At 46.7% G+C, this 27115-nt stretch overlaps 2 protein-coding genes across 13 annotated transcripts in view; both read left to right on the forward strand.

The window, feature by feature from the left end:
- zswim8 (zinc finger, SWIM-type containing 8) overlaps positions 1-18823 on the forward strand; it is a 44099-nt gene extending 25276 nt beyond the window's left edge. For 2 of the 7 annotated variants that reach the window (XM_076077193.1, XM_076077198.1), the window contains 16 exons: positions 336-467; positions 773-952; positions 2167-2349; positions 2853-2961; positions 3103-3227; positions 3749-4064; positions 5346-5501; positions 5660-5882; positions 6820-7109; positions 7206-7429; positions 8504-8995; positions 9812-10052; positions 10124-10288; positions 10381-10500; positions 16054-16232; positions 18290-18823. In XM_076077193.1, coding sequence (XP_075933308.1) covers positions 336-467; positions 773-952; positions 2167-2349; positions 2853-2961; positions 3103-3227; positions 3749-4064; positions 5346-5501; positions 5660-5882; positions 6820-7109; positions 7206-7429; positions 8504-8995; positions 9812-10052; positions 10124-10288; positions 10381-10500; positions 16054-16232; positions 18290-18493 — 3339 coding nt within the window. In that variant the 3' untranslated portion in view covers positions 18494-18823. The other 5 variants (XM_076077196.1, XM_076077194.1, XM_076077199.1 and 2 more) reach the window with 5 other exon arrangements.
- A 6499-nt stretch (positions 18824-25322) lies between these two features.
- The window catches only part of ndst2a (N-deacetylase/N-sulfotransferase (heparan glucosaminyl) 2a), a 42773-nt gene continuing 40980 nt past the window's right edge, over positions 25323-27115 (forward strand). For 2 of the 6 annotated variants that reach the window (XM_076076741.1, XM_076076740.1), the window contains exon 1: positions 25326-25469. The gene's annotated coding sequence lies outside the window, so the exon portion shown is untranslated. Of the gene's footprint in view, positions 25470-25568; positions 26168-27115 lie in introns of those variants that run through there. The other 4 variants (XM_076076742.1, XM_076076743.1, XM_076076738.1 and 1 more) reach the window with 3 other exon arrangements.

A 27115-nucleotide genomic window follows, 5' to 3' on the forward strand; every position in this document is an offset into this window, starting at 1 on the left:
CACATTATACAGCTATGTTTAGCAGTTAAAGAAATGTAATCTTGTTAGTCTTTCTGTAACACTGTGTTACTTATATGCGTATGACTGTTGGTACAGACCTACAGTGTCTGTACACTCTTAGAAATACAGGTGGAACTAAAGGCAATCAAAAGCTGATGCTTAATTTCATGCCTGGAAACTACTTTAAAAGTTAGTTTTGAGCTCTGTAACATCCACCACTCATCCTGTTACTGTCCACCTGTCTGCCAAAACTACAAAGACCAGAGTGAGCAGCACATGCCAAAAACCGCAGCTGTTTCTTACTGACCTGAATACTGTTTTGTGTGTGTGCGCAGGTGCTGTTTGCGTGTGCCGAGGCCCTCCATGCTCATGGCTACAGTAATGAGGCGTGCCGGCTGGCCGTGGAGCTGGCCAGAGACCTGTTAGCCAATCCTCCAGACCTGAAAGTGGAGCAGCCACAGACTAAGGTAGAGCACCCCTGCAACACATCCTCGTATGTCTGTTCAATCTTCTTCTCCGTTTCTGTTGTACAGTCTCAAGCTTCCAAACTCACCAGTCAGCATCTTGAATTGTGAAGTGGGATATTGAGCCTCTCTTAATGATGGAAAGCCACCAGATTATTGTTTTTATAATGCAATTCTTGCTGTGCCAATTTGTAAATGAGCTACAAATATTAATATTAACTATTCACAAAAAAGAAGAAATTCAAAGTGTAAATCTACTTTGTGTTACATGTCCTGACATGATTATTGCTCCACTGGTTGCTGGGCAGGGTAAGAAGAGCAAGGTGTCCACCAGCCGTCAGACGCAGGTAGCCACTAACACGCTGTCCAAGGCTGCCTTCCTCCTCACTGTTCTCTGTGAACGACTGGAGCTCCACAACCTGGCCTTCAGCACCGGCATGTTCTCCCTGGAGCTCCAGAGACCACCGGCATCTACCAAAGCTCTGGAGGTCTGCCACGCTCACATAAATACACACACACACTCTGCATGCACACACACTCCAAAAACACGAAAGGTTAATTGCATTGAATGGTTGCAGAGTTACATTTATTTTTAATTATATGATATAAAAGAAAGTCATCGGCATGCATTGTGTAGCAATAATCAATTATCATAGTATTTGGATCTGCGAGCTACTGGCATTTGTTGAGAGGGTTCCCCCCCCCCCCCCCCCCCCCCCCCCCGATGCAACCATATGACGCCATGACATTATGGCCCTCAGGCCCTGAACACACGGAGTGTGTGTTGAAGTTTTTTGTGGTTGTTGTTGCTAGGCAACCACCAAATGAGTGGGAAGGATATCTTAACACAAACCCTAACCTAATGTTCAATAGTTCAGTTTAAATGAATATAATAGCTTACCTGAAATCTTTAGTAACCTGCTGTTTTCTGTCCACATCCCGCTCACTACTGTCTGTAAAGTCCTGTAGCTTCAGGTATCCAGCAAACGTCACCGCAGTGAGAAAAAACTCTAATGACGCGGGGCGCTTTTCCGTTTCAGCTGGCGGCGTTCAGAGCGCTCCGTTAAAACTGTGAGCAGTTTGCAAAACGCTTCCTTTTCATTGAACACTATTACTAAAGCCGAAACTCTCACCAGGGCCTAAATGAGCCCTGTTGACTAATGTATTGTCATTTCATGGAGGGATAGAACGAACAATAATTTTTTCATTCTGCCAATGAATTTGCAAAATGCCCTTTGCAACTACTCAGAGACCAAAGTGACGTCCTAAAATGCCTTGTTTAGTCCAAAATATTCAGTTTACAACGATGCAAAACAGAGAAACGAAAGAAATGCTCCCCTTTGTTCGGCTGGAACTGGAGAATGCTTTTTCACTACTTTATTTATAAGAAACAGATACAATTAATAGATTATCAAAGTACTTTGGGTATTTATTGTGGTCTTTGACTTAATTCACCCGTTGCCTGCCCAACATCACATTTATTTATTATTCCCTATCCACTAATGAAGAAATGTGGTGTTATTGTATCCATAACAAGCAGGTTCGCCACTAAAGACACTCTGCTTCGATTGTGACTTGATAGTTTTGCGTAAGTCGCACAGAGTCGTCTTTTTGGGATAGCTTCCTTATTCCTGGATGAACTCCGTGTATGTGGTGGATATGTACCACGCATACTGACTGCGTGTGTGTTTTGGTTGACCAGGTGAAGCTGGCCTACCAGGAGTCGGAGGTGGTGTCTCTGTTGAAGAAGATTCCTCTGGGCCTGGTGGAGATGTCGGCCATCAGAGAGAGAGGCGAGCAGCTCCGAGACGGAAACTTCTGTGACTACAGACCTGTGCTGCCTCTCATGTTGGCCAGCTTCATCTTTGATGTCCTGTGCACCCCAGGTGAGCACCAAGTGTTTCATCATTGGAACTCTGCTTACTTGGTTAAGTAGGTTTTACGGTGAAGACACGTTATGTACACGCTGTGTAGTGTATTGAGAGGGTACCCTTAGTGACTGTTGCACTGCCGAACGGCATGCTGGGTACAGCTCGCTCTCCGTCGATGTTCATGTGCGCTTTTGCACCCACATGAAACGTACACTCTACCATTGCCAGATACAGCCATGTCATGCTCAGGTTGCAAAGACATGTATGTAAGATCCCCTGCCAGAATCAAAGCGGTGATGTTGCGGTAAAAGGATGTATACATGCATATGTAGACATGCATGTGTATACACCCTTGTGTGTTAGCCACCTGATTCACTTTTCTATGGAGTATATTGACTGCCTGATTTTGAGCAAGTGGCAACCGAGTGAGAACTTACACGGTTGTTTTTCATCCAAAATCAAGTCATTTTCAATGGGAACTTCAAGAATTAACATCACTTTCCCTTTTCTCCATATTGTTTGTGCAGTTGTGTCCCCAACGGGTTCCCGTCCACCAAGCCGCAACCGTAACAACGACATGCCCGGTGATGAGGAGCTGGGCTTCGAGGCCGCTGTCGCTGCTCTTGGTAAATTCATTCTTCCCGTTCCTTCATTTTTGTCCGTCTTTTTGCTCCTCAATGTTCACTTCTGTCATGTCTCCTGTCGTTGTCTATACTGTCCCCCCCCACGCCCCTGCTGTAATCTCTCCTCTTGCTGTGTGTCTGAAGGTATGAAGACTACCGTAAGTGAGGCGGAGCATCCTCTGCTGTGTGAAGGAACTAGACGGGTGAAAGGTGACCTGGCTCTGGCTCTCATGATCACCTATAAGGACGACCAGAGCAAGCTCAAGAAGGTACTAGCCATCACTACTATGATCATTCTAACCGCATGAACATGAGAACATGGTGGGTCTGAGAACTATGTGATTCTTCCAGTAAGCCGGGCAGAGCAGTCTGATTGGTTGATTATGTTTGTTGAAGCTGTAGCAGAGGATCAGAGAACAGCTCTGTCTTGGAAACTGTGCATGCTTTACTGTTTTTAGGACTTGATTTATTATGTTTTTGGTGACTTTTGGTATGTGGGCAAATACTACACACGGATAGTCCAGCACTCCCCCTGAACGCTTCTATATGCATCTATAAAGAACTTCAGCACAGACAGTCTGCAGGCTGCTCACCAGCTTTTCTCTTATTCATACAACATACGACTTAAAGCCAGCTGTGGGAGTTCAAGACAGTCCATAAATACAAATACAGGGTAAAGTGCATAGTAAGCAGATATGTTGAAGTGAAGTCTCTCCTGCTGTTTCTTTCTCCCCCTCCCCCCTCTCTCTCTGTCCCTTCTCCTGCATCTCTCTCCTCCTCCCGTCCTCAGATACTGGATAAATTGTTGGACAGGGAGAGTCAGACCCACAAGCCCCAGACTCTAAGCTCCTTCTACTCCAGCAAGCCGGCAGCTGGCAGCCAGCGCAGCCCATCCAAACACACTGCCGCCAGCCACAGCGGGGCCAGCGGGGGGGTCTCCAAACACGCGCCCTCATCTTCGTCCGCGGCAGCAGTGGTGGCCTCTTCTTCCAGCTCTTCCTCTGCCGTAGCAGTGGCTGGTGAAGAGGCGGCTCATCAGGCTGATCTGAACACAGTGCAGAACAACAGTACAGCAGGAGAGAGCACTGCTGAGACCAGGGAGCATGGTGAGACCCTCCTCTTATAGTACTGCAGATCATCCACAGCAGCTTCATGGGTTAGACAGGGTTATTGGGGAGTAGTAGAACTATGGCCGTGGTCACACTTGTCTTTTTAATGGGACACATCAGAACTCAACTGTGTCCACACATGTGTGCGTCCACATTGACACTTAGTAGTCTAGATTGTGTTCACATGCTGTTCACAACTCACTGAGATCCAAACTCAACGCTATCCAGCCCACCTCGGCATGTGACAAAGTTCACATTGAAATCACATATAGTGCTTTAAAATACTCTTTAAATCATAAAATCAAAAGTAGAATTGACCTAGATATCCTGTGCTGCCATACATTAGGTCAGTGGTTCTCAAACTTTTTCTGTCGCGCCCCACTTTGGAGGAAGAAAAATGTTCATGCCCCACCGCCCCAACAAAATTGTAACAAAATGGTCTATGTTGAATTTTTATTGAAATATCAACATTGTGTGACTCCTCCGTCTGTGCTTTTTCAAATAATAGAATAAAGAAACTTGCAATCACTTTTAAGTAAACCAGATTGCTCCATCAGACAAAAACTAATAAAATGTGCAATCACTTTGTTAGAACAATGCAAATAAAGTTATATCTGTGCAAAAAATAGCTTATTGCAATTGGCTGCAATTAACCTGTTTTTCAAGATAACAATAAAGTGCAACCTGTGAAAAACTAAACAAAACAAGTTCAAATATTTGGCTATAAAGAGTTTTACACTGCATTTTGCTTGCGGTATTCATCAAGTTTCCTCTGAAAGAACTCCAGTGGCTTATTGACGTGAGTGGGCTGTAATGTCTCCAAGTGTCTTTTTAATTTGTTGGGTTTCATACTATCCGCAGCTAGAGTTTTCAGACATAAAACACAGACTGGTCTCTCCTCATCTCCTACCGCGTTCACTGTGAAACCCAGAGCAAGATAGGCGTCATCATATTTTCTTCTTGGCTGCTTGCTGTTCGTCTCGTCTCTTCATTTTGAACACTAAGCCACACATGTGAGTCGCCAAGGATCATGGCCGTCGCGCATGCGCAAGCGTAACCTGTTAACGGCGTAACGTAAACATTTACACGAAAGTACAGGCATTTCGCCATGTATTTATTAATTAATTTAAAAAAAAATAATAATAAATTCTGCATTTCCCCCTGCGCCCCACCTGTAATACCACCGCGCCCCACAGTTTGAGAACCACTCCATTAGGTGATCACGCTATGGAAACTCTTTGACAGAGATAGACCCATGTACATTGTCTTTCCTTGCAGTGTCAGATGGGCCTCCTTCATCGAGTGACCAGCAGAATGAAACGGCTCCATTTAAGCTGGAGGCCACAGTGCCCAGTCGGCTGGCGCTGGGGGCGCGCTGTGGCTACAATCAGCGCTGCTGGGGCTCTCCTGTCCGGCAGAAGAAGAAACACACCGGTACACTCAATAATGTCACAGAATCACCTTCACTTATATCCACATGATCAGACTATGCTGTGCAGATTTGTAGCCTGGCTCATATGTGTGGTGATTTCCCATAAAGAATGAAACCACACACATGCAGTGAGAGTGATGTGAATGTGATGTTTGCACAGGAATGGCGAGTATCGACAGCAGTGCTCCGGAGACCACCTCGGACAGCTCCCCCACTCTCAGCCGCCGGCCGCTCCGGGGCGGCTGGGCGGCAACGTCTTGGGGGCGGGGCCAGGACAGTGACAGCATCAGCAGCTCCTCGTCTGATTCACTGGGCTCCTCCTCCTCCAGCGGCTCTCGCAGGGCAGGGGGCGGGGCCAGGGCCAAGAGCACCGACACCAGCAGGTAAACAAAGGCTTCCTCCTCATCTGGTCAAAAAAAAAAAAAAACTGGAGGCAGGGTTCACCCTGGACAGGTTTTCAGATTATCACAGGGCTGACCGATAAAGACGGACAACCATTCACACTCACATCCACACCTACAGGCATTTTAGAGTCCGTTAACCAAAGCTGCATGTCTTTGGACTGTGGGGGGGGGGGGAGCCGGAGAACCCACGCCGACATGGGGAGAACATGCAGATTCCACACAGAAGGCCTGTCTAGCCTGGGAATTGAAGCCGGGCCACTCTTGATTTTCAATGGTTCTATGACCAGACTTTCCTGTTTGAAATCCTATTCTCCGCAGTAACTGTGTTTACATTCTTTCATTGACTTGGTGATGTGAAGCGTTGGTGTGTTGATGGCGATGTATTACTGAAAATATAACTGAGCCTTTCTTCATCTTCCTTTAACGTCGTCTTCACTCTCAACAGTCTTCCTTCCGGCCTTAGACACTTGAGAAAACTTAAGCAGCCTGAGCTGACCAGTCACAGCGCTTGTGGTGTCCAAGTAGTATATCCGGCACGTCCCAGCCATGGCGGTCCTATGCTGCGTCACTATAAGCCCTCATCATACAGCTCTAAATGCACCTCAGTAAAAGTGATGCTCATTGCTCCAAGCCTGACCTGAGCGACAGGGCGAATGCTTTCAGGTGTAAACAGCCAAGACAACATGTTCAGAATGTTGTTATACTACATGCATACAATACTAGAGCATAAAGTATACAAGCATGAGGTCTCAGGAAATGCTACAGTCAAAAAGTAGATGAGTGGTAAAGCTGAGCTGGAGTAGGACCAGACCTGCCTGGAAACATTAGTCTGCTTTGTTGAGCAGGTTTTTTGTGTCTTTTTTTTCTGAAGAGGGATGAAATGTCACAGAAATGTGCTGTGTTTCCCTGTGTCCAGGTACAAAGGGCGACGTCCAGAGTGCCATGCCCCCCACGTGCCCAACCAGCCATCGGAGGCAGCAGCCCATTTTTACTTTGAGCTGGCCAAGACGGTGCTGATCAAAGCCGGAGGAAACTCCTCCACCTCCATTTTTACCCAGCCCTCGGCCAGCGGGGGACACCAGGGACCCCACAGGAACCTGCACCTGTGTGCCTTTGAGATTGGCCTGTATGCTCTGGGCCTCCACAATTTTGTCTCACCCAACTGGCTGTCCAGGACCTACTCCTCCCATGTATCCTGGATCACTGGTGAGGGGCGAGTGTGTTATGAGAGAAAGAAGTTAGACCGAAACATTTCTTTCTTTCCCTCCTGCTCACACACTCAATCCTCTCTCCTTCTCTCAGGCCAGGCAATGGAGATCGGCAGTGCCGCCCTCAACATTTTGGTGGAGTGTTGGGACGGTCACCTCACCCCTCCAGAGGTGGCGTCCCTCGCTGACCGAGCATCGCGGGCCAGGGACCCCAACATGGTTCGGGCGGCAGCAGAGCTGGCCCTGAGCTGCCTGCCTCACGCTCATGCCCTCAATCCTAATGAAATCCAGAGAGCCCTGGTGCAGTGCAAAGAGCAGGTACTGTGGGAGTGTGGTTACAGCTCACAACCAGAGAGGTGTGACCTCCACGTGTGTCTGCAACCACCACTGCTGTATTGACTGAATACAGCGAGTGCTGTAACGCGTCATCACACTTCATTCAAACTCAAAAACAAGCGGCGATGTAATGTTCTACAAGCAATGGGGGCTGGAAGTCTACGTATAATATACGTCATACAATTGTGACAAAACAGTAGTTCCGTTAGCTGTTAGCGTTTAGCCAATCACAACAGTAACAGTGTGCAAACTGTTTCCACTCCACTCTGTCTCTGGTCTCAGAGTAGTGGTTGAAGTGAGTGAGGAGTCAGCAGGCAGGGTGAGTCACCGCAACCATGTGTGTTCATTGAGAACGCAGCCATAACTGGAGGCTGCAGCAGAATGAGAGATTAACTGTGGACAAACACGGAGCTGAACACTCACTCAGTCAGTCAACCCTGGGAACTGGTCATTCTAAATTTGGAAGGAAAAGGGTCAAATGCAAAAAGATGCACAGCAAATTTCAGCTTAGGTTCCAGGTAGTCTGTAGGTTGTACAGAGTGTTAAATCAGTAAACGTAACGATTTAAAAAAAAATTCTCTTCCAGTTTCTTGTAGATCAATCATATAAAAAATCAACCTGAAATGCATGTTTTATATTCTGGCTTTTGAAACTAAATTGGGTTGTATCACATTTTGATGAAAAACAACCTCAGTTCAAATAGTGGTAACAGAATAAACTAGAGTTCCAGCTGACTGTAGGACAGACAACAGACAACATGGGACCATGTTACGGAGTGTGTCGGAGGGTCAAATCTCAATTTGATATGAGTCCTGGCACCGCGACATGAACTTGAATCTTATTCTAATTTTGAAATGTACATGTGTATTGAAATGAAACCCATCCTTGTATTAGCAGCAGTGGTGAACTGGCACCTCCCCAGCTACCAGTCCACACTCTCAGCTTTAATCCAGAGAGCAGCTGGATACTGTTGCCATAGACACCTTTGATGTTAAAGTGCTCTTCTTTAGCTCAAACATGCTGATAAAGAAGCTGTCTGTCCCCGTGTCCCTGCAGGACAACGTGATGCTGGAGAAGGCCTGCATGGCAGTAGAGGAAGCAGCCAAGGGTGGAGGTGTGTACCCCGAGGTTCTGTTTGAGGTGGCTCACCAGTGGTACTGGCTGTATGAGCAGTCAGTGGGCGGGGGCTCAGGCCAGCAGCGGGAGACCTCTGGGCGCTGTGGGGCCAACGGGGGCTCGGGCAGGAGGCCCCTGGAGTCCAGCTGCGTTGTCCTCGACGCCAACATGGAGTCTGCGGGAGTGGCGACGGTCACGGCCTCGGTCACCGCGGCGGCCGTCGTGCCCGTCATCTCCGTGGGATCCACCATCTATCAGTCCCACGCCATGCCGGGGCAGGCCATGGTGCACCCCCACAGCCAGGGCCTCCACCCCTACACCACCATTCAGGCCCATCTCCCCACCGTCTGCACCCCCCAGTACCTGGGACACCCTCTGCAGCATGTCCAACGACCCACCATCTTCCCTGTAGCTGGGGCTGCATACCCACAGGTCAGAACCGTTCTCTATACAAACGTCTTAAAGTACAGTTTGGATGCTCTTCACTAAAAGCTGCAGGCAGTGAGTCGGAGTACATCACCGACATTCCAGGCTGCTACTCATGATACATCTGCTGATTCTTCTGATTGGTTGATTGGTTGCTCTTCAAAATGCTTAAAGACTTTAATGACTAACTGATTTTTAAAAAAAGTGTCTATTCTGCTTGTTTCAGCTCTAGTACATTTCCATCCTCCTGCTCCTTTACACATTGTCGATCTGTGCGTAACAAAAGCTCTCTGGAAACCGTAGAAATATGCAAAAAAGTTGAATGCTTAGCTGAGGTAGAAATGATTAGTCAATGAATCAATTGGCCAATCAACAGAGCATTAATCGGCTATTTTGGTAAACAAGACATCATGTAGTCATTTTTCAACAAAGTAGACTGGAGGTCTAATTTGTTTCATTATTGAACTGTACATATTGATTGAAGAGGTTTAAACTGTGATTAGTTCAGCTGAAGTTCCAACAGTGCTAACAGATATATTCTACTCTCTGAAGTAGATCAAATGAACAGTTCTCGAAGAACAGAGACGATTTGCTTTATGGTTAGATGGTAGTGGTATGAGCAGGTAACTCAAGGTGTGTGTGTGTGTGTGTGTGTGTGTGTGTGTGTGTGTGTGTGTGTGTGTGTGTGTGTGTGTGTGTGTGTGTGTGTGTGTGTGTGTGTGTGTGTGTGTGTGTGTGTGTGTGTGTGTGTGTGTGTGTGTGTGTGTGTGTGTGTGTGTGTGTGTGTGTGTGTGTGTGTGTGTGTGTGTGTGTGTGTCTCAGGGAATGCACCCAGCCTTCATCGGGGCCCAGTACCCGTTCTCAGTGGCCACTGTCCCCCAGCCTCCGATGGCAGCCACGGCCGTGACCTTCCCCGGTGTCCCCGTACCGTCCATGACTCAGATCGCCGTCCACCCCTACCACCCTGAGACAGGCCTGCCCCTCAGCACCACCGTAGCAGGTCAGGACTACACACACTGTGTTCAAATCCAGCAGCTATCAACGTTCTATTACATGTCGTCTGGTAAGCTGCAGCACCACGGGATGGGCTCATGTGTGTTGCTCTATGCTAAACTTGCCTTTGGTGTTTTACAGTAGGCAGCATCCACGCGGGCCCCACCATCCAGGCCATACAGGGGACGGCCCTGTCCTCCCAGCCCGTCTCGTTGCTCAGCTCTCCTTTCCCAGCAGAGGACGAGCAGCACAGCCAGCCAATCAGCCAACAGGGCCTGCACTACCTGCATTCTGCTTACAGAGTTGGTGAGGAGTTTGTGTCCCAGGATTCTGTTTTACGTTAACCAATGTGGATATTGTGCAAAGGTCCACTGAGCAACTCTCTTCTTTGTGTGAAGGAATGCTGGCATTGGAGATGCTGGGCAGGAGGGCTCACAATGACCACCCGAACAACTTCTCCAGGAGCCCGCCTTACACTGAGGACGTCAAATGGCTGCTTGGACTGGCTGCGAGGCTAGGTGAGCCGCACATACACGACTGGACTATAGCTGGAGGGATGGTTTGAGTGGCTAATGCAGGAGATGAGTGGTTAGTTAACTGGTTTAAGGATTATTAAGGCATCTGGTACATACTTGAGTATGGCTGGAAGCACACACCAATGACAAACAGTATCACACTAACGCACCGTGAACAAAAGGAACCACTCTCTGGGGACTGGACACACTCTTTATAATAGCAGAAAGTAACATTTTAGAGGCGAAGACCAAAAGAGACAGCAGCTATTCATAGCAGAGGTAGCCAACACACACACAGCCTCTGTACCTCAACCCACTGGATGAGAGGTAGACCGGGTAACATTTAGACATGTTTGATGGCGTTCACATATATTGGATTGACAGTGAAGGAACGATGGCCCTTTTCATACATTTCAGTACCAGTTTCAGTGATCTCAAACAGACGGGTGACCAGGAGTCTCTACACAACCACGAGTAAATAAGCAATATAGACTCTTTGACATCCGACGTCATCAAAAACATGTGCGCGCAGGTGTGCAACAGACCATCCAGACAAGTTGGCAGACTTTAGTCGTTGACTTAAAACTGTTTCCAGCATCAAAGCCTCTGATTGTTGCGTGTTCTGATTTTAGAATCAATATTCTATCAACAGACTCCAGAGTCCCAACAGAGCAGCAGGTGTTTCAGTTTAACCAGTCTGTGTTACATATAGATGGCTGGTAGAAAATAAACATGGTTGAGTGTTTATTCTAACTGATAGAAGGCTTTTACCGACATGATCTGGTGGTGTTTTCAACAGCCGCAACCACGATGCATTCGGCAGAGAGTCATCAGTTAACAGTCACTGGTTAAACCAGGAAGCAACCTCGGTTCTGCCGAGTGAAGCCAATGTTTCAAGTGTCGTAAAGCTGCATTCTCTCTAGTGTCCATCAGGGGGCGACTCCTCTGGTTGTATAGAAGTCTATGAGAAAATGACTCTACTTCTCTCTTGATTTATTACCTCAGTAAACATTGTAAACATGAGTTTATGGTCTCAACCTCCAGTTTCAAGTCTTCTTCAATACAGCATGATGTTCATTTAGTACATTATGGTCCATTTAGAGTCACACAGACCATAAAGCAGGGGATGCTTTAGGGTGAGGCTTACTGTGATTGACAAGTCTCTAGTCACTCCTCCCCGGTCCAAATATGGTAACATCTGTTCATCGGTTGCGAAAGAAACAACATGGCGACTGCTGTAATCCAAGATGGTGCCGGGGAAATGGCCGAACTCAAGGCTTCATAACATGAGTCCTCAAACCAATGAGGGAGGTCACCCTGACTACGTCCACTTATATACAGTATGTGGGTTAAACGGAAACACCGGCGGCGTCTATGGCTGCGAGCTATTGAACGTGTTGACTACCACTCATTTAAAAGGTAATATAGTCAAATCTGTGAATCTCTGTCATGGTGTGTGACGTTCAGTACACAGATAACAGAGTTGGATCACAGTAACCTGGAGCTCATAATGTCTCTCTGGTGGAACATTACATGCCAGCTTTCTCCACCAAATCCATGTTTTCATCGAGATACTAGCTAATGTATTCTACACACTCACTTACGGCACACGGGTCTGGAAAGTCACTTTCTAGGTTGCATTCTCCATCTATGGTGGTTAATCTCTTTAAGCAGTTGAACTCCACCGTACTGTTGTTGTCAAACTGCGTGGGCACTCCTACGCACATCGTCATGGTTTACAAGCTGAAAGAGTGCATTGGCACACACTGAGTCTATGTACGTGAGCCTTTAGAATATTGCCCTATATGCAGTACAAATTTGAATTGACAGACACAAAATAGACTTTAGAAACGGCCTCCTCTTCCTAATCGGCCACTTCCTCGTTTCCCCCCTGTTACGACCGGCTCGGGAGTCGCAACATATTGGAGGGACTCAACACCAAGTTAGGTTAAAAACAACCACAGTTGCCAGTTTATTTACAGGACACAAGTAAACTAGTGTGCAAATCCCACTGCAGACCAGGGTCTGGTGCCAGGCAGATGAGAGAGAGCGAGGGCGGAGCAAGGAGGTGCTTATATAGGTAAACCACATCCTCATCCAGGTGCCCTCAATCACTCGTTAGGGAGCTGCACCTAGAAGTCAAAAGACACAGAATACACACACACACCCAAGCACAAACATTCACAGCAGGACACAGAACCATACGTAACACTCCCTTCCTTAAGATGACAGCCATAAGGGTGTCATCCAAAACCGCTGCTGTTTTAACAGAAGAAACCCTCTCACGCACGAGGATACCGACCTCCCAGTAAAAGTGGCATGAGTAGTACCACTCTCATCCTTAGGCAACACTGCTGCCATACACTTGGCCAAAGGAGGGTCAGCCTTCTGGGCTGCTATCAGCTGTTCCTTGCCAACCTTCAACTGTGTGTCAGGCCCAGCAGGCACAGTGACAGGACAGGTCAATTTAACTTCAGTAGAGTCATTTCCAACAGCATTAGTGGACAGCTTATCTAGAGGCAACTCGGAAGGATCAGGATCAGCCTCTAGACTGTCAACAGGTGGAGCCACTTCAGATAAATTCACTACATCTTCATACTTTCTTGACTGGGCACGAGTTACAATGCAAGCAGGAAGGACTTTAGGCAACCGAGATGACAGATCAGCACTCTGGTAATTGTCAACTACGCAGCCTGTTGGTCTATCCACTACAATGGGAGCAGGAAACACCTTCCCTCCGGCCAAATCATTACCCAAAATCAGGTCTACTCCCCCTAAAGGAAGCTGGGGACGAATCGCCACCACGACAGGGCCTGTAACCAACCCGGATTGCAAATACACAACATGCAATGGGGCTTTAAGCCACCTCATCCCACATCCTTGGACTGAAGCACTGCCACCAGTGGAGGTCTTCTCAGAGAGAGGCAAAACTCCTGCCAAAAACAAGGACTGAGGCTCCTGTATCCGTAAGGATGCGAATTGGGATGAGCTTCTCAGAATCAGAAATTGCTATTGAACCCTCCATAAGGAATGGTGCAAAGGAGTCATGCTGAGTGTGTTTTTTTATTGGTCTGACAAGGACCAACTACACAGGGCAACTGCTGTGGTACTGAAACTATTAGCCCTACAGGCTTAGTACCTTCTGACTTTTTATTGAGAGCATGACAGTTTGCTATGAAAGGACCAGGCTTTTTGCAATAAAAGCAAGTCCTAATGAGAACTGAAGGAGAGTCATTGCATCCAGGTCTTAAACAAAAGGTGTGAGGAGAGGCTAAGCTCTTAGTCTCGCCAGTTTTGCCACTAAAGACTGTTTTATGAGCCAAGACATACTCATCGGCAAGCACAGCAGCCTCCTCCACTTTAGTCACTCTTTGCTCACTCAGATAGGTGGCCACCACTTCAGGGACACAATTTCTAAATTCTTCCAGAATAATCAACTGCTGAAGTTTCTCCTTGGTCACAACCTTTTGTGATGTGAACCACCTAGTGAAAAGGATTTCCTTTTCTCGAGCAAACTCCACAAATGTCTGCTTCTCCACTTTACGATACCCTCTAAACCTCTGTCTGTAGGCCTCAGGGACCAACTCATAGGCACGCAAGATGGCTGCCTTAACGATGTCATAATCTGAGCTCTGGGTCAGAGTTAAAGATGAATAAGCCTCCTGAGCTCTACCTGTCAGTACACACTGCAACAGTAGTGTCCTGAATTCTTTAGGCCATGCTAAGGTGGTAGCAACACGCTCAAAGTGGGAAAAGTACTTTTCTACCTCCTTCTCACCAAAATGAGGAACTAAGGCTATGTTCCTAGCTACATCAAAACGAGGACTAGATGTATAAGAATTAGCCTGCTCAGTTTCAGCTCTTGACCTCAACTCCAGCTCCTTCATTTTCTCCTCATGTACTTGTCTCAACCTCTCCATCTCAAACCTCCTCACCTCTTCTCTTTCCTTAGCCTCCATCTCTAGCTCTTTTATTCTGAATTGCAATTCCAATTCTCGCAAACGTACAGATTGAGCATCTTGAGACTTCAAGATTACTTGTTCCGTCTTCCCAACAGTTAAACCTGCAGACACATGTAAGCCCTGCTCCTCATCAGGCTGACTAGATTCACGGGGCAATACTCCCTGTTCAATGAGTGCAGTGACTACCTTAGCTCTAAGCTGACCTTTCTTAAGGGACGTTTGAGCAATTTCAAGATGGTACTGCTCTGCAACAGACATGAGCTGGGCTTTGGTACATTGAGCCAGCTGCTCTATTGTAGGACCTTCACTGATCTCTTGAACATCAGACTTCATTGTGAGATCACAAAAACAACTTTATGTGAAACAAATCTCTACAAGGTAGCGCACCTGAAAATGGGCTCCCCCTAAGTAAGCCAAACCACTAACACAAAGTAACACTACCACACAGAAATAGTGCTACCAAACAGCACGGCTTACCTACACAAAATCAGAGAGTTATTGAAATGCACCAATCACTAGGCTGTCTATACAAGAGCAGCTACTGAACTATTTCAGGCCACACAGTATAGAAATAGTGTTAACAGTACTCTTACCCCTACGATACACTGAAATTCTAAACACTACTTTTCTACCTCCACTGAGAAGAGAGTAGGTTCCACAAAATGTAGTCCCTGCAAGAAGCATGCGACTACCTGAACACGAAGCTCACACAGATAATAGAAAAGCATGAGCACTGGCTTACTAAGCCAGCCAGACGAATCAGGGTTCAAAGAAGAACAAAACTACAGCCTAGCATTTAACCAACACTAGTGTGCACAACAATATTTCTCCACTCTTACTACTCACACAGCGTACAGCATGTGTGAAGAACAAAGGCCAGCAAATGCCACCACATACTATCCTGAGGAATGAACATTTCAAACTGACCTATTCTTGAACTTACCTGGTTTCCTCTCTACCTAAGAAACTGTAGTTCTATCTGGCTAAACCTCAACTAGTCTTCGTCGGCTTTCCCAGGCACTCCAGGGGCCACCCCAGGGTTACCGCACCAAAAACAATAAAGTGGTGCTGGTCTCTCCAACACCCGCAGGCTTTCTTAACCAGGCAAGCTCAAAAAGAGAAACTAAAAACTCTACCTTAAGTGGTGACATCAGCCTGAACCTACTAACTAAGTCTAGGAGTAAAACATTACCTAAGCCTAACTGAGCTTCGGACGAGCCCCCATTATGTTACGACCGGCTCGGGAGTCGCAACATATAGGAGGGACACAACACCAAGTTAGGTTAGAAATAACCACAGCTGCCAGTTTATTTACAGGACACAAGTAAACTGTAGTGCGCAAATCCCACTGCAGACCAGGGTCTGGTGCCAGGCAGATGAGAGAGAGCGAGGGCGGAGCAAGGAGGTGCTTATATAGGTAAACCACATCCTCATCCAGGTGCCCTCAATCACTCGTCAGGGAGCTGCACCTAGAAGTCAAAAGACACAGAATACACACATACAAACATTCACAGCAGGACACAGAACCATACGTAACACCCATCTACATATCCAATCCTCTTCTCTCTCCTTCTTCCCTCTGCCCGTCTGCCAGGAGTCAACTACGTGTATCAGTTCTGTGTCGGAGCAGCAAAGGGTGTCCTGAGTCCGTTCGTCCTGCAGGAGATCATAATGGAGGCTCTGCAGAGGCTGAACCCCGCCCACATCCACGCCCACCTCAGAACACCTGCTTTCCACCAGCTCGTCCAGCGCTGCCAACAGGCCTACCTGCAGGTAGGCTGCAGCCCGGAGCTGCTCTCTTAAAGGGGGAGAAGGACAAGTAGACATGTTTTACAAATGAAGAGCAAACTATGATATTCAAGGTAGTCTTAAACTGTCAAATGCAGAAAGAGAGCTAGCAAAATATATAACCAAAATCAAATTTCTCATTGAAGGAAAGTGGCCTCGGGGTGGGGGGGGGCTTTGAGAAGGAAGGAGGATGGCTCACTCATTAGCTCCATCATCAGCTCCCTGAACGTTGTTGGTTAAGACTTTAAGACCAGGGTCACTAGTAGGTGGGCCGGGGGCCGAGTCCAGACCCAGACGCTGTTCTTTAAAGCGAGTGGACAGCCTAACCAGAGCCAGTGGACAGCCACATTTATTTAACAGTATTAGTTACTAGTTAGTTACTTTACAGATTCTGATTCTGAAATATGAATCAACTCATAAACTATGACGTATTATTAAGTAGTTTATAGCCTAATTATAAATTATATTACATTTAGAATCTGCTCCACCTTTACCATCTGCAACATTAATGCATCAATAATTATAATACAATGATTACAATGAGATATATATATATATATATATATATATATATATATATATATATATATATATATATATATATATATATATATATATATATATATTTATTATAATTATTATTTTTTTTTTAATTGAAAGACAAGAGACAATACATATACATAACAACAAGAGGATGACAAGAACAGTGGGATAAAAGCCAGCAAACATCCTATAGTCAGTAATTTTAGTGCACCTATATGCTGACATTCATGGTAAACGCATTTAAACGGCACAGATCGGGAGCGAGCGAAGGACTTTGAAAGTTAGCGGAAAGATTAACATGAGACAATACACTACTTTTGAATTCATTATTGAACTTTGCCATAACAATGCGATTAATGCAAAAAATCCATGCGATTAAATATTTTAATCGCGATTAAAATATTTAATCGCGATTAACTTCGATTAAAATATTTTGCCATTATTGAATTAACGATTAACTTTGCCATTATTAACGATTAACTTTGCCATTATTGAATGGCAAAGTTCAATAATGAATTCAAAAGTAGTGTATTGTCTCATGTTAATCTTTCCGCTAACTTTCAAAGTCCTTCGCTCGCTCCCGATCTGTGCCGTTTAAATGCGTTTACCATGAATGTCAGCATATAGGTGCACTAAATATTTAAATCGCGATTAAATATTTTAATCGTTGCCCAGCACTAATATCTATCTATCTAGATATATAGATTACTCTGTAATGGGCCATTCTGCATAATGAGTATACCTTTACTTTTGGTACTTTTGTATATACTTTTGTACTTGTAACGTAGTATTTTTACACCGTGCTCTCATAAATAGTTCAATCATAAACACATTGGATGTTTAGATATGAATGTGTTCCATGGGTCAGGTGGTTTCATGGCCACAGACAGGCTCCGCCCCCTCAGGGAGAGAGGGCACAGCCAGCCCAACCGTAGACAAGTGTAACAATATGTTCAGTTCACAGTCTGTCATTAATGGGGAACACTGCAGCCGTGATCCCACTAAGAAGTCCTCCAACAGTTATTATCAGGTAAGCCAACCAGGGGCCCGATCCCAACACTCAGACTTTGAGGCGTGCTCCACTTTTAAATCCTCGAGCGTTTGAGGACTCTTATGAACACTTTCCATAAGTACGCATTTCTGCAGACTCTGCTTGAAGGGATTACCCACAATTCATAGCGTTGTGACGTGAATATCGTTACCAGTGGAAGTCGGAGGCATGAACAATAAAAGAAGGTAAACAAAGAGGACGGCCAATGTGTTCAGCTTGGCATATATACATTTACACAGAAACATTAGGGATTGAAGATAAAACCATAAACACATGGAATATTACTCAGCTGGTTTATTCATCAAACGTTTCTTTACATCCACTCACACACAGCTCTCATTAGAACGAGAGAGTTACCATGTTTGGATTGTATAATCCACCTTTATGACTCATGCAGTGCTGCCTGTAGAGTCACACCGCTCTCCCCCCCCCCCCCCCCTCTCTGCAGTACATCCACCACCGGCTCATCCACCTGACGCCCGCCGACTATGACGACTTTGTCAACATCATCCGCAGCGCTCGCAGCGCTTTCTGCCTGACGCCCGTGGGTATGATGCAGTTTAACGACGTGCTGCAGAACCTGAAGAGAGGCAAGCAGACCAAGGAGCTGTGGCAGCGCATCTCCCTGGAGATGGCTACCTTCTCCCCCTGAGCAGCACGCTCACGGGGGGAGTGTGCTGGGCCCGGCCGAGGAGCCCCATCCAGCCTCCAGCATTGCTACTGCCACTGCACCGAGCGGGCCACATCCACGCCGTCTGGTTCTGTTGGGGACCCCGCTCTTCACTATGTGGACTTAAACAAACACAGCACACAGGCAGTACAATCAGCTCCCGTGACCCCCCCCCCAACCCACAGAGACTTGTTATGTGTGTTGGTCCACACAGAGCTCAGAGGAGGAGCCGGGGTCACTGACTCCTCCCTTCCTGTTTTATCATGGTTCATGTTTGTGTAACTGTGGAAATTAAAGTGTACTCCTTCCTTTCTTCATCTTACTCGTCTCTTCCATTCCCCTAAACTGAAGACATTGACGGGGAACCCTCACCCTCCATCCTCAAGTATTTTCTTTTGGTTTTGTTCCGAATGAAGCCGCCGTGTTTGGGTCATTTTCATGCTGCAACATTCCTGTCCAGAGTGGTAGGCCTCCTTCACCAAATGCGTGTCACTGTGGATCTGAATCTTTGCAGTGTGGGAGGAAAAGGAAGATTTGCAAGGGGGGGAGAAAAGTTTAAAAGTTCAATACGAAATTCTATTGTGAGTACGGGTGAGGATTTTTTAGTATTTTGTTTAATCTTTTGATACTTTGTATAGAATATGACATGTATGTCGAGAGGAGCGGGAAGAGAGGGAGAATGTTAAAGGTGCTGTTGTTATTGTGTGGGATCCATGTTAACATTTCAGCCTGCCTGAGGAGAGACATGAGAACAGCTCCAGACCCAAACCAGAGGCAGGGCCAGCAGGGCCTCACCACAGCAGGGCCTCACCACAGCAGGGCCAGCAGGGCCTCACCACAGCAGGGCCAGCAGGGCCTCACTCAGTCAGCAGGGCCAGCAGGGCGTCACTCAGTCAGCAGGGCCTCACTCAGTCAGCAGGGCCAGCAGGGCCTCACTCAGTCAGCAGGGCCTCACTCAGTCAGCAGGGCCAGCAGGGCCTCACTCAGTCAGCAGGGCCAGCAGGGCGTCACTCAGTCAGCAGGGCCTCACTCAGTCAGCAGGGCCTCACTCAGTCAGCAGGGCCTCACTCAGTCAGCAGGGCCTCACTCAGTCAGCAGGGCCAGCAGGGCCTCACTCAGTCAGCAGGGCCAGCAGGGCCTCACTCAGTCAGCAGGGCCAGCAGGGCCTCACTCAGTCAGCAGGGCCAGCAGGGCCTCACCACAGCAGGGCCTCACTCGTCGTCCAGCAGTCCTTTGACTTGTCAGTAGGGCTGGGTATCCATTCAAATATGTTGATTGTTTCGGGGGAGGTTGTTGGATCCCCTATAGGCCACATCACTGTTTCTTTTTATAAATCAGTTTTTCTCCAAAACATTTCTGCAAACTGTCTCAACACAACTGTGCAGAATGTCAGCTACAATACAATACAGTCAAAAAAGGATTTCCATCAAGGGAGCACAGAACATGTTCACGTGACAAGAAACCAAGAGTTCAGCGCCAGCAGCATTTGATTCTCAGTAATGCAAACACCCAGAACTATTGTGATTCCATACCCAGCCCTTCTAATCACTGCCTAGTTCAGATGCATAGACAGACCCAGATGCTTCCCACTGACAGGTGCAGGGAGCCGCTGTGTGTTGCTCTTCACAGGTATACAGTTGCCAAACTGTCTATTTAGGTTCTCCTTCTTCTCAAACCAAAACATAGCTGATGAAACACTTTGTTCTTATCTTTGTTTAGCTTGTCTGGGTGCAGTGTCCTCTTCACCTCATTCTGGTTCAACCAAACATGAATCCCAGCTTCAACCACCACTGGGTGTTTGGTCCCCCGTCGGTGAGGCGGGGCAGCCATGACACCATTCTGGCCTCAAACAAACTTGAACAAGTTGCACAAAGATGAGGTTTGTGCTAATTGGTAACTTTGGTTTTACTAGCGAGGAAAGATGGTTGAGATCTAAGTAGTCTGTCTGTACGTGTCCTCTGAAGCATCTGGGACTGTCACACACCGGATAAGACGGTCCCATACAGAACTCTCAAATCCTCTTCAAAGTTCACACTTCCAAACTGAATATGCGCTAGTTTATCCGGGGCAGCTAAGATTAGCACCTGCTTGAATTTGTCCCAAAATTCACTTAGTGGCGCTCCCTTGTCTCTGGGAGTCTGTCCCCTCTGCAGACTGCGGTCCTCCCCTGAAGTGAGACTCGGCTGTGGGTCGGTTCTGGAAAGCCCTGCTTCACTGAGTCCAAACGGTCCCCCAGACCTGGTGTGTTTGAGTGTGTGGTTAGCTCGTAGACCCGGTGCTGTTACTTAAAGATGTGTTGACGGTCCATCTCTGTCCAGGCAGCTGCTGTGAGTCTGATCCCGACGCTCTGATTGGCTCTGGTCCTCACAGGTGAAGGCGACTTAGTAGAAAATGTACTGTGATATTTTTGTATTCCTCAAAGTGTAGCTTGATTGAAAAGTTCTATATGTGCTGATTGCAAAAGGTTCTAATTTAGAGTGAAAAGAATAATAAAAAATAAAAGCAATACTTTGTGTAGAGTTTACTTAATAAAGATAACTCCAAACAGTGACTTGCTGTGACTGATGTGTGGGATTCAGAGGTCAACGCGCTCTCAGCGGTGACTGCTAGAGAGAGCGGGGTCTACTCACCACATTTGGTGTTTCACATTTCTATTCCTTGTGAGAGGAACGCTTCACCCCCTAAAAGGATTCTTGGTACGTCACTGACTCACACGGTTACCGTGGGTTTTCTCTCATGTCTCCACGGAGAACGAAGAACCTGAAAACCAAGTCCTGATCACTTGAAGGAAATGTGGGTTTAACGACTGCAAAAATATAATCCAAGTCTCAGTTCTCCATTCCCTGTGATCATACTTCACAAACGCATGCAGCCGCACCAAAACCTGTTTAAAGCATTCCAAAGGGTTTAAATGGAAAGGTTTGAGCGAGAGAGAATTAAAGGTGAGCTGACATACAAATGGTCATATATTCTGGTATTCCTTCAAAACAAACCAAGTTGAGTCCATAAGGTTGGGCTCGGTCAGGTTTGTTCTACTGATACTTCTGGTTACACTGACTGTGTAAAGCTGCTCATGGTCCTCCTCCTGTGTGCAGCAGATACATCTTACAAACCAAAGAAGTGGTCTACAGACGTGTTTGTTTTCCTCTCAACTGAAGAAGCCCTGTTCACATCCTGTCCCTCACAGGCCTGCTCATCTTCAGCATCAACAGCTTCACCCTCTGAAGGTGCTCTCCCAGCAGAGATGTTTTTGGAGGCAGTGATTGTTTTTGCAGAGCTGATGATGGGAGTAGCTTCTACCTCATCTCTGTTGAGAGTAGCACGTGAGCACTAGTGATCACACAGGATGTACGGATCGTTGCTGTTGCTCCTGTGTAATCAATGTGAAGTGATATCAGATCCGTGTGCAGACTCGCAGATTACCCCTGTGATGCATGCACTGATGGAGAAAACACAATTTTGTGTGTGTGTGTTAAACGTCTTGCAAACTCACAGACTCATATTTTCATTTAAAGGCGAAACACCATATAATCAGAATCAGAACCGTTTATTGCCAATGTATGTTGCAGATACAAGGGATTTGTCATGGCGGGTGGTGCATAACATTAGACAATCAACAATCCACGCAGTGCAACAAATAGAAACATTCAGTTTTCAATAGAAGATAAAAGAATATAAAATAAGGTGCACAGGACTATAAACGGCAACCGTGGCTAAGTGGAGAGCAGGGCCGTCCTTCAATCAGAGGATTGGCGGTTTGCTAGTTGCATCTCGATGTGTCCTTGAGCAAGACACTTAACCCCAAACATTGCTCCTGTAGCTGTGCCTACGGTGTGATAGAATCTGAATTGTAAGTCGCTTTGGATTAAAGCATCTGCTAAATGACTGTAATGTAAACAAGTATGTGTTTAAATAAAGAAACAGAAGGGGAGTGACCAGAAGGAAATTGTCCTGGGGATGACAGAGTCAGTGGGGGTCCCGGGCTCTGTTAATGAGCCCGACTGCGGACGGGAAGAAACTGTTCATGTGGTGTGAGGTCTTGGTCCTGATGGACCTCAGCCTCCTGCGAGATGGAAGGGGCACGAACAGTTCATGTCCAGGGTGAGAGGGGTCGGCTACAATCTTTCAGGGTGCTTGACGCGAACAAGTCCTGGAAGGACGGCAGATTGCTGCCAATCACCCTCTCAGCAGAGCGAATGATGCGCTTGTCCTTGGCAGTGGCTGCAGCGTACCAGACCGTGATGGAGGAGCAGAGGATGGACTCAATGATGGCTGTGTAGAAGTGCACCATCATTGTCTTGGGGGGGGGGGGGGGAGGGGTGTCTCCTGTAGTTCGTAAGTACTTCCAGGCCACTCCACTCTGACGAGGGGTCGTTGGCTAAAAACATTTTTTCCAGCTTTTCAGTGTAGCTCCTCTTAGCTACCCTGATCTCCCTCGTCAGTGTGTTCCTGGCCTGGTTGTACAGAATCCTGTCCCCACTTCTGTAGGCCTCCTCTTTAGCCCGACGAAGCTGCCTGAGTCTTGCAGTAAACCAGGTTTATTGTTGTTATACGTGCAGAAGGTTTTAGTCGGCACACACATGTCCTCACAGAAACTGATGTACGATGTCACAGTGTCAGTGAGCCCATCCAGGTCAGCAGCCTCAAAAACACTCCAATCAGTGCAGGACTGTAGCTCCAGCTTTGCCTCGTTGGTCCATCTCCTCACAGTCTTCACCACAGGCTTTGCAGTTTTTAGTTTCTGCCTGTAGGTTGCGAGAAGCTGGACCAGACAGTGATCAGAGAGTCCCAGAGCTGCACGGGGACTGAGTGATATGCATCCTTTATTACAGTGTAGCAGTGGTCCAGTGTGTTTTTGTTCCTGGTGCTACACTTAATATGCTATCTGTATTTTGGCAGTTCTTTGCTGAGGTTTGCTCTGTTAAAGTCCCCAAGAACAATGAGCAGGGAGTCTGGGTGTTTGTGCTCCATGTTGTTGATCTGCTCAGCAGGTGTTGGAGCGCCTCACTCACACAGGCCTGAGGTGGGATGTAGACACCGACCAGGATGAACGAGGAAAACTCCCGCGGTGAATAAAATGGTTTGCAGTCTATGAAAAGTGTTTCTAGGTGAGGGCTGCATGATTCCTTTGACACTGTGACATCAGTACACCAACCTTCGTTAATGTAGAAGCAGATTCCGCCTCCCCTCGTTTTCCCCGTCAGCGCCGTTACGCGGTCCGCTCAGAGGAGTTGGAAGCCCGGCAGATGTAGTGCGCTGTCCGGGATGTGCGCACCGAGCCAGCTTTCAGTGAAGCACAGGGCGGCGGATCTGCTAAAGTCCGTGTTTGCTTTGTTGAGGAGCAGCAGCTCATCCATCTTGTTGGCCAGAGAGCGGACGTTCGCCCGATGGATTGACGGGAGCGCAGTTCGGAATCCCCGCTGACGCAGTTTAACGAGCGCTCCTGCTCGCTTCCCCCGTCGGTGTCTCCGGTAAATCCCGAGAAGAGCCGCTGCTCCTCCAACTAAAAGATTTGACCAGTGGATTGACGGATGTTTAAAAGTTCCTCCCTGCTGAATGTGATCAGAGAGGGAGAGCTGGAAACGAGACAAATAATCAAAAACAGAATATTAGGTCATATGATGGCATCTGCGCCAACTAGACTTGCTGATGAAGACAGTGAGACGTGGTTGACAGCCCTAAGATTAAGGTTATCTCAAACGATATTCTGTTTGATTTTTCATTGGAACAGTTCCCATAAACTGATAATGTTTCAAGTTGTCAGGAAAGTTCAGTCAATATTTATAAGCCAGAAACAGAGAAGCAAGTCTCAAACTGGTGATGCATCAAGTAAAGTCAGTTGCTCCGTAGACGATGAAAGGGAGACTGGTTTACTGTTAAATGAACTTTACTCTAGTGTAGTGTTGTCAGTGAAACAGAAAATGTAACTTATACTCAGAACTTTCCCCTCACTGCTCTTTCCCAACCAATTAATTCTCTGTCTCCGTCTCTCTCCCCGTCTCTCTCTCTGTCTGTCTGTCTCTCTTAATTCAATTCACTGTTCAATTCAATTTAGCTTCATTTGCATGAACAAAAATATGTTATTGCCAAAGCATTTGATAGAATACACATATTACATATTAAATACAGGGTTATACTGATGCAGTCCCATACATTTACAATGATATCACAACAATACAGTTGAATAGAGTTACTTCATTTTGTGGATCTATTAGTGAGGAAGATACATGGTCAGCTGCCAGAGAAGCTGCTGTCAGTTTCTCCTCTGGACTCTTAACATGACAGGTTGATATTTCCTTTGTTTCCCCGAAGTGGAAATCTCTTCTTAGTGCAAATAACTTGTGACAGTGGAGGAGGAAGTGTATCTCTGTCTCTACCTCCCACATACATGCTGGTCTCTGGGCAGACATGTCTGTCTGTGTCACTGAGCCTGTCTGTCTGTGACTGTGATCAGTCTCTGACAGAGTGCAGACATTCAGCCAATATCGTCTGTTTAGGGTCAAATACCAATTTATTCTACTTTAGCTCTTAGATCTTTGGACAGATTCATAACTCTCTCTCTCTCTCTGTCTGTCTGTGTGTGTGTGTGTGTGTGTGTGCGTGTGCACACATTTTTGTAACGTTATGAATGTGTGCACTACACATCTGTAAGGCTTAAAACAGACGTCACTGTGACTTTAGTCATCATCAGCACTGACATCTCTACATCTCCTCCGCAGAGAACACACTGTCTTCCTTTGGATTCTGTACAAATAAACTTTTTAGATGCAGCATATTTTGGGGGTTATATTGTGAACCCTCCCCCGATATGCCAGATTTGGTTGAGTCCAGGGTTCCAGTAGATCCAAGATGGCAGACCAAGCGGCGATGTGCTGAAGTTCACTTTTAACTCCAAACGCTGGAGCTTGTTATCCTCCAATCCTCCGGTCGGATCGGTGTCTGGTGAGACCGAATGCTGGTGAGTCCAGAATCACTCACAGACTTCATATTGTGTGACACCGTGTCAGAGCTGAAGCCCGTTAAAGTGCAGTGAGTGTCGTTAGTTAGCTGCCGTAGCATCAGCAGCTAACGTAGCTGCAGCGTTATCTCAGGTCCCAGTGATCCCAGTGGTTGGCGTTACGGGACTGAGGGCTGTGCTGGGAGTCTGTTTCATCGGCTGGGCATCATATGGATACGTCAGCTCCTTAGAGGGAACACGAGGAAGGTCCAGGTCACGGTCCGTTCTGCTGGTCAGAGTATCACACAGAGCCACTGAGAGCTGTTAGCTCTGCGAGCATTAGCTACATTCTAGTGGCGCTGTTGCTCAACAGGGCTAGCCGTTAGCATGCTATCTGGAACCTCTGACGAGCTGCTAACATAAAGTTGACCCTGTTTCTTTTCCACCGCCTTTCGGATAACCTTCTTGTTTTAGTGTAATGGCCCTTGGGCATTACGACACCGAGCTGTACCTTAACGTTTATGCTTTTATTATTTATAACCGTGGCTCATCTGTTGTGTTGTCAACAGTGTAGTGGTAACGTCAAGTATGAGGTAACGATAGTGTCGTGGGAGCTGACGTTTCACACACCGGCCTCCAGGTACACGTACCCGCTACAGTCCGGACTACTAGTGCTTTAAGTCCCACCGGAACGATAGCTCACATCTCACCGAGCTCCGGTGAGTGGCTGCGGTTTACAAGGACTGTGTGTGTGTGTGTGTGGGGGGGGGGTTCTAGTGAATTATTTAGAAATAACTGAAGAGTGACTTGTTGAATGAGGCTTGGTGCTACCTGGATCAGACTAGATTACACTTGCATGGTCTAGTTCTGCATCTCCAGCCAGGTGATGTGTTGGACTGAGTGAAGTTGCAGCCATGTGACTGGTGCAGTAACAGCATCACTCTGTCCTCCTGTAGTGAACATGGTCAGAGGGCTTGATCTGTGGAACCTCAATACCTTGAGTAGCGTCTGAAGTCAGACCCTGCATGAGAATTGAAAAGATCAAATTCTAAAAGTGGACACTTGTATGCTTGGCCAGATTCTGTTGTGTTTACCTAACCTTTGATCAGTGTTGCATGGTTTTATTGATCGTTTTGTAAACGGTGCCCTGTTCTCTAGTACAAGTCTGTTTCTCGCTGTGGATTGTATTCATGCTGCAGCTCAAACTGGGCTCAATGTTAGAGCTGTACTCAGACCTGGGCCCTGCATGGCAGTAAACATGAAAAAGACTAAAACAATTACTTTTCAAAAAAGACCCAGATCTCAGGGAAAAGCATACCTTCACATTAGAACACATAAGAACAACTGTACAGATTACATTTATTGAGGATTGAAAGTAAGTTCCACTGGAAGCTTTTAGCAACAAGTCCTTTGTCTGATGCAATTAGAAGGTCATTAGTTATTTTCACCAGAGCTGTCTCTGTGCTGTGATGCTTTCTGAATCCTGACTGAAAATCCTCAAATAAACTATTGTTACGTAGAAAGTCACTGATTCGTGACTGCTTTCTCAAGGATCTTAGAGGAAGGGAAGGTTAGAGATCGGTCTATAGTGAGCCAACACCTCTGGAAGAGGGTTCATTTCAGCTACTTTAAGGACTGCGGTACATGTTAGTTAGTGAACAGATAAT

This window comes from Anarhichas minor, unplaced genomic scaffold (assembly GCF_050575085.1).
Source record: "Anarhichas minor isolate MPS153535 unplaced genomic scaffold, ASM5057508v1 ptg000058l, whole genome shotgun sequence".
In the NCBI taxonomy this organism is placed as follows: Eukaryota; Metazoa; Chordata; class Actinopteri; order Perciformes; family Anarhichadidae; genus Anarhichas; species Anarhichas minor.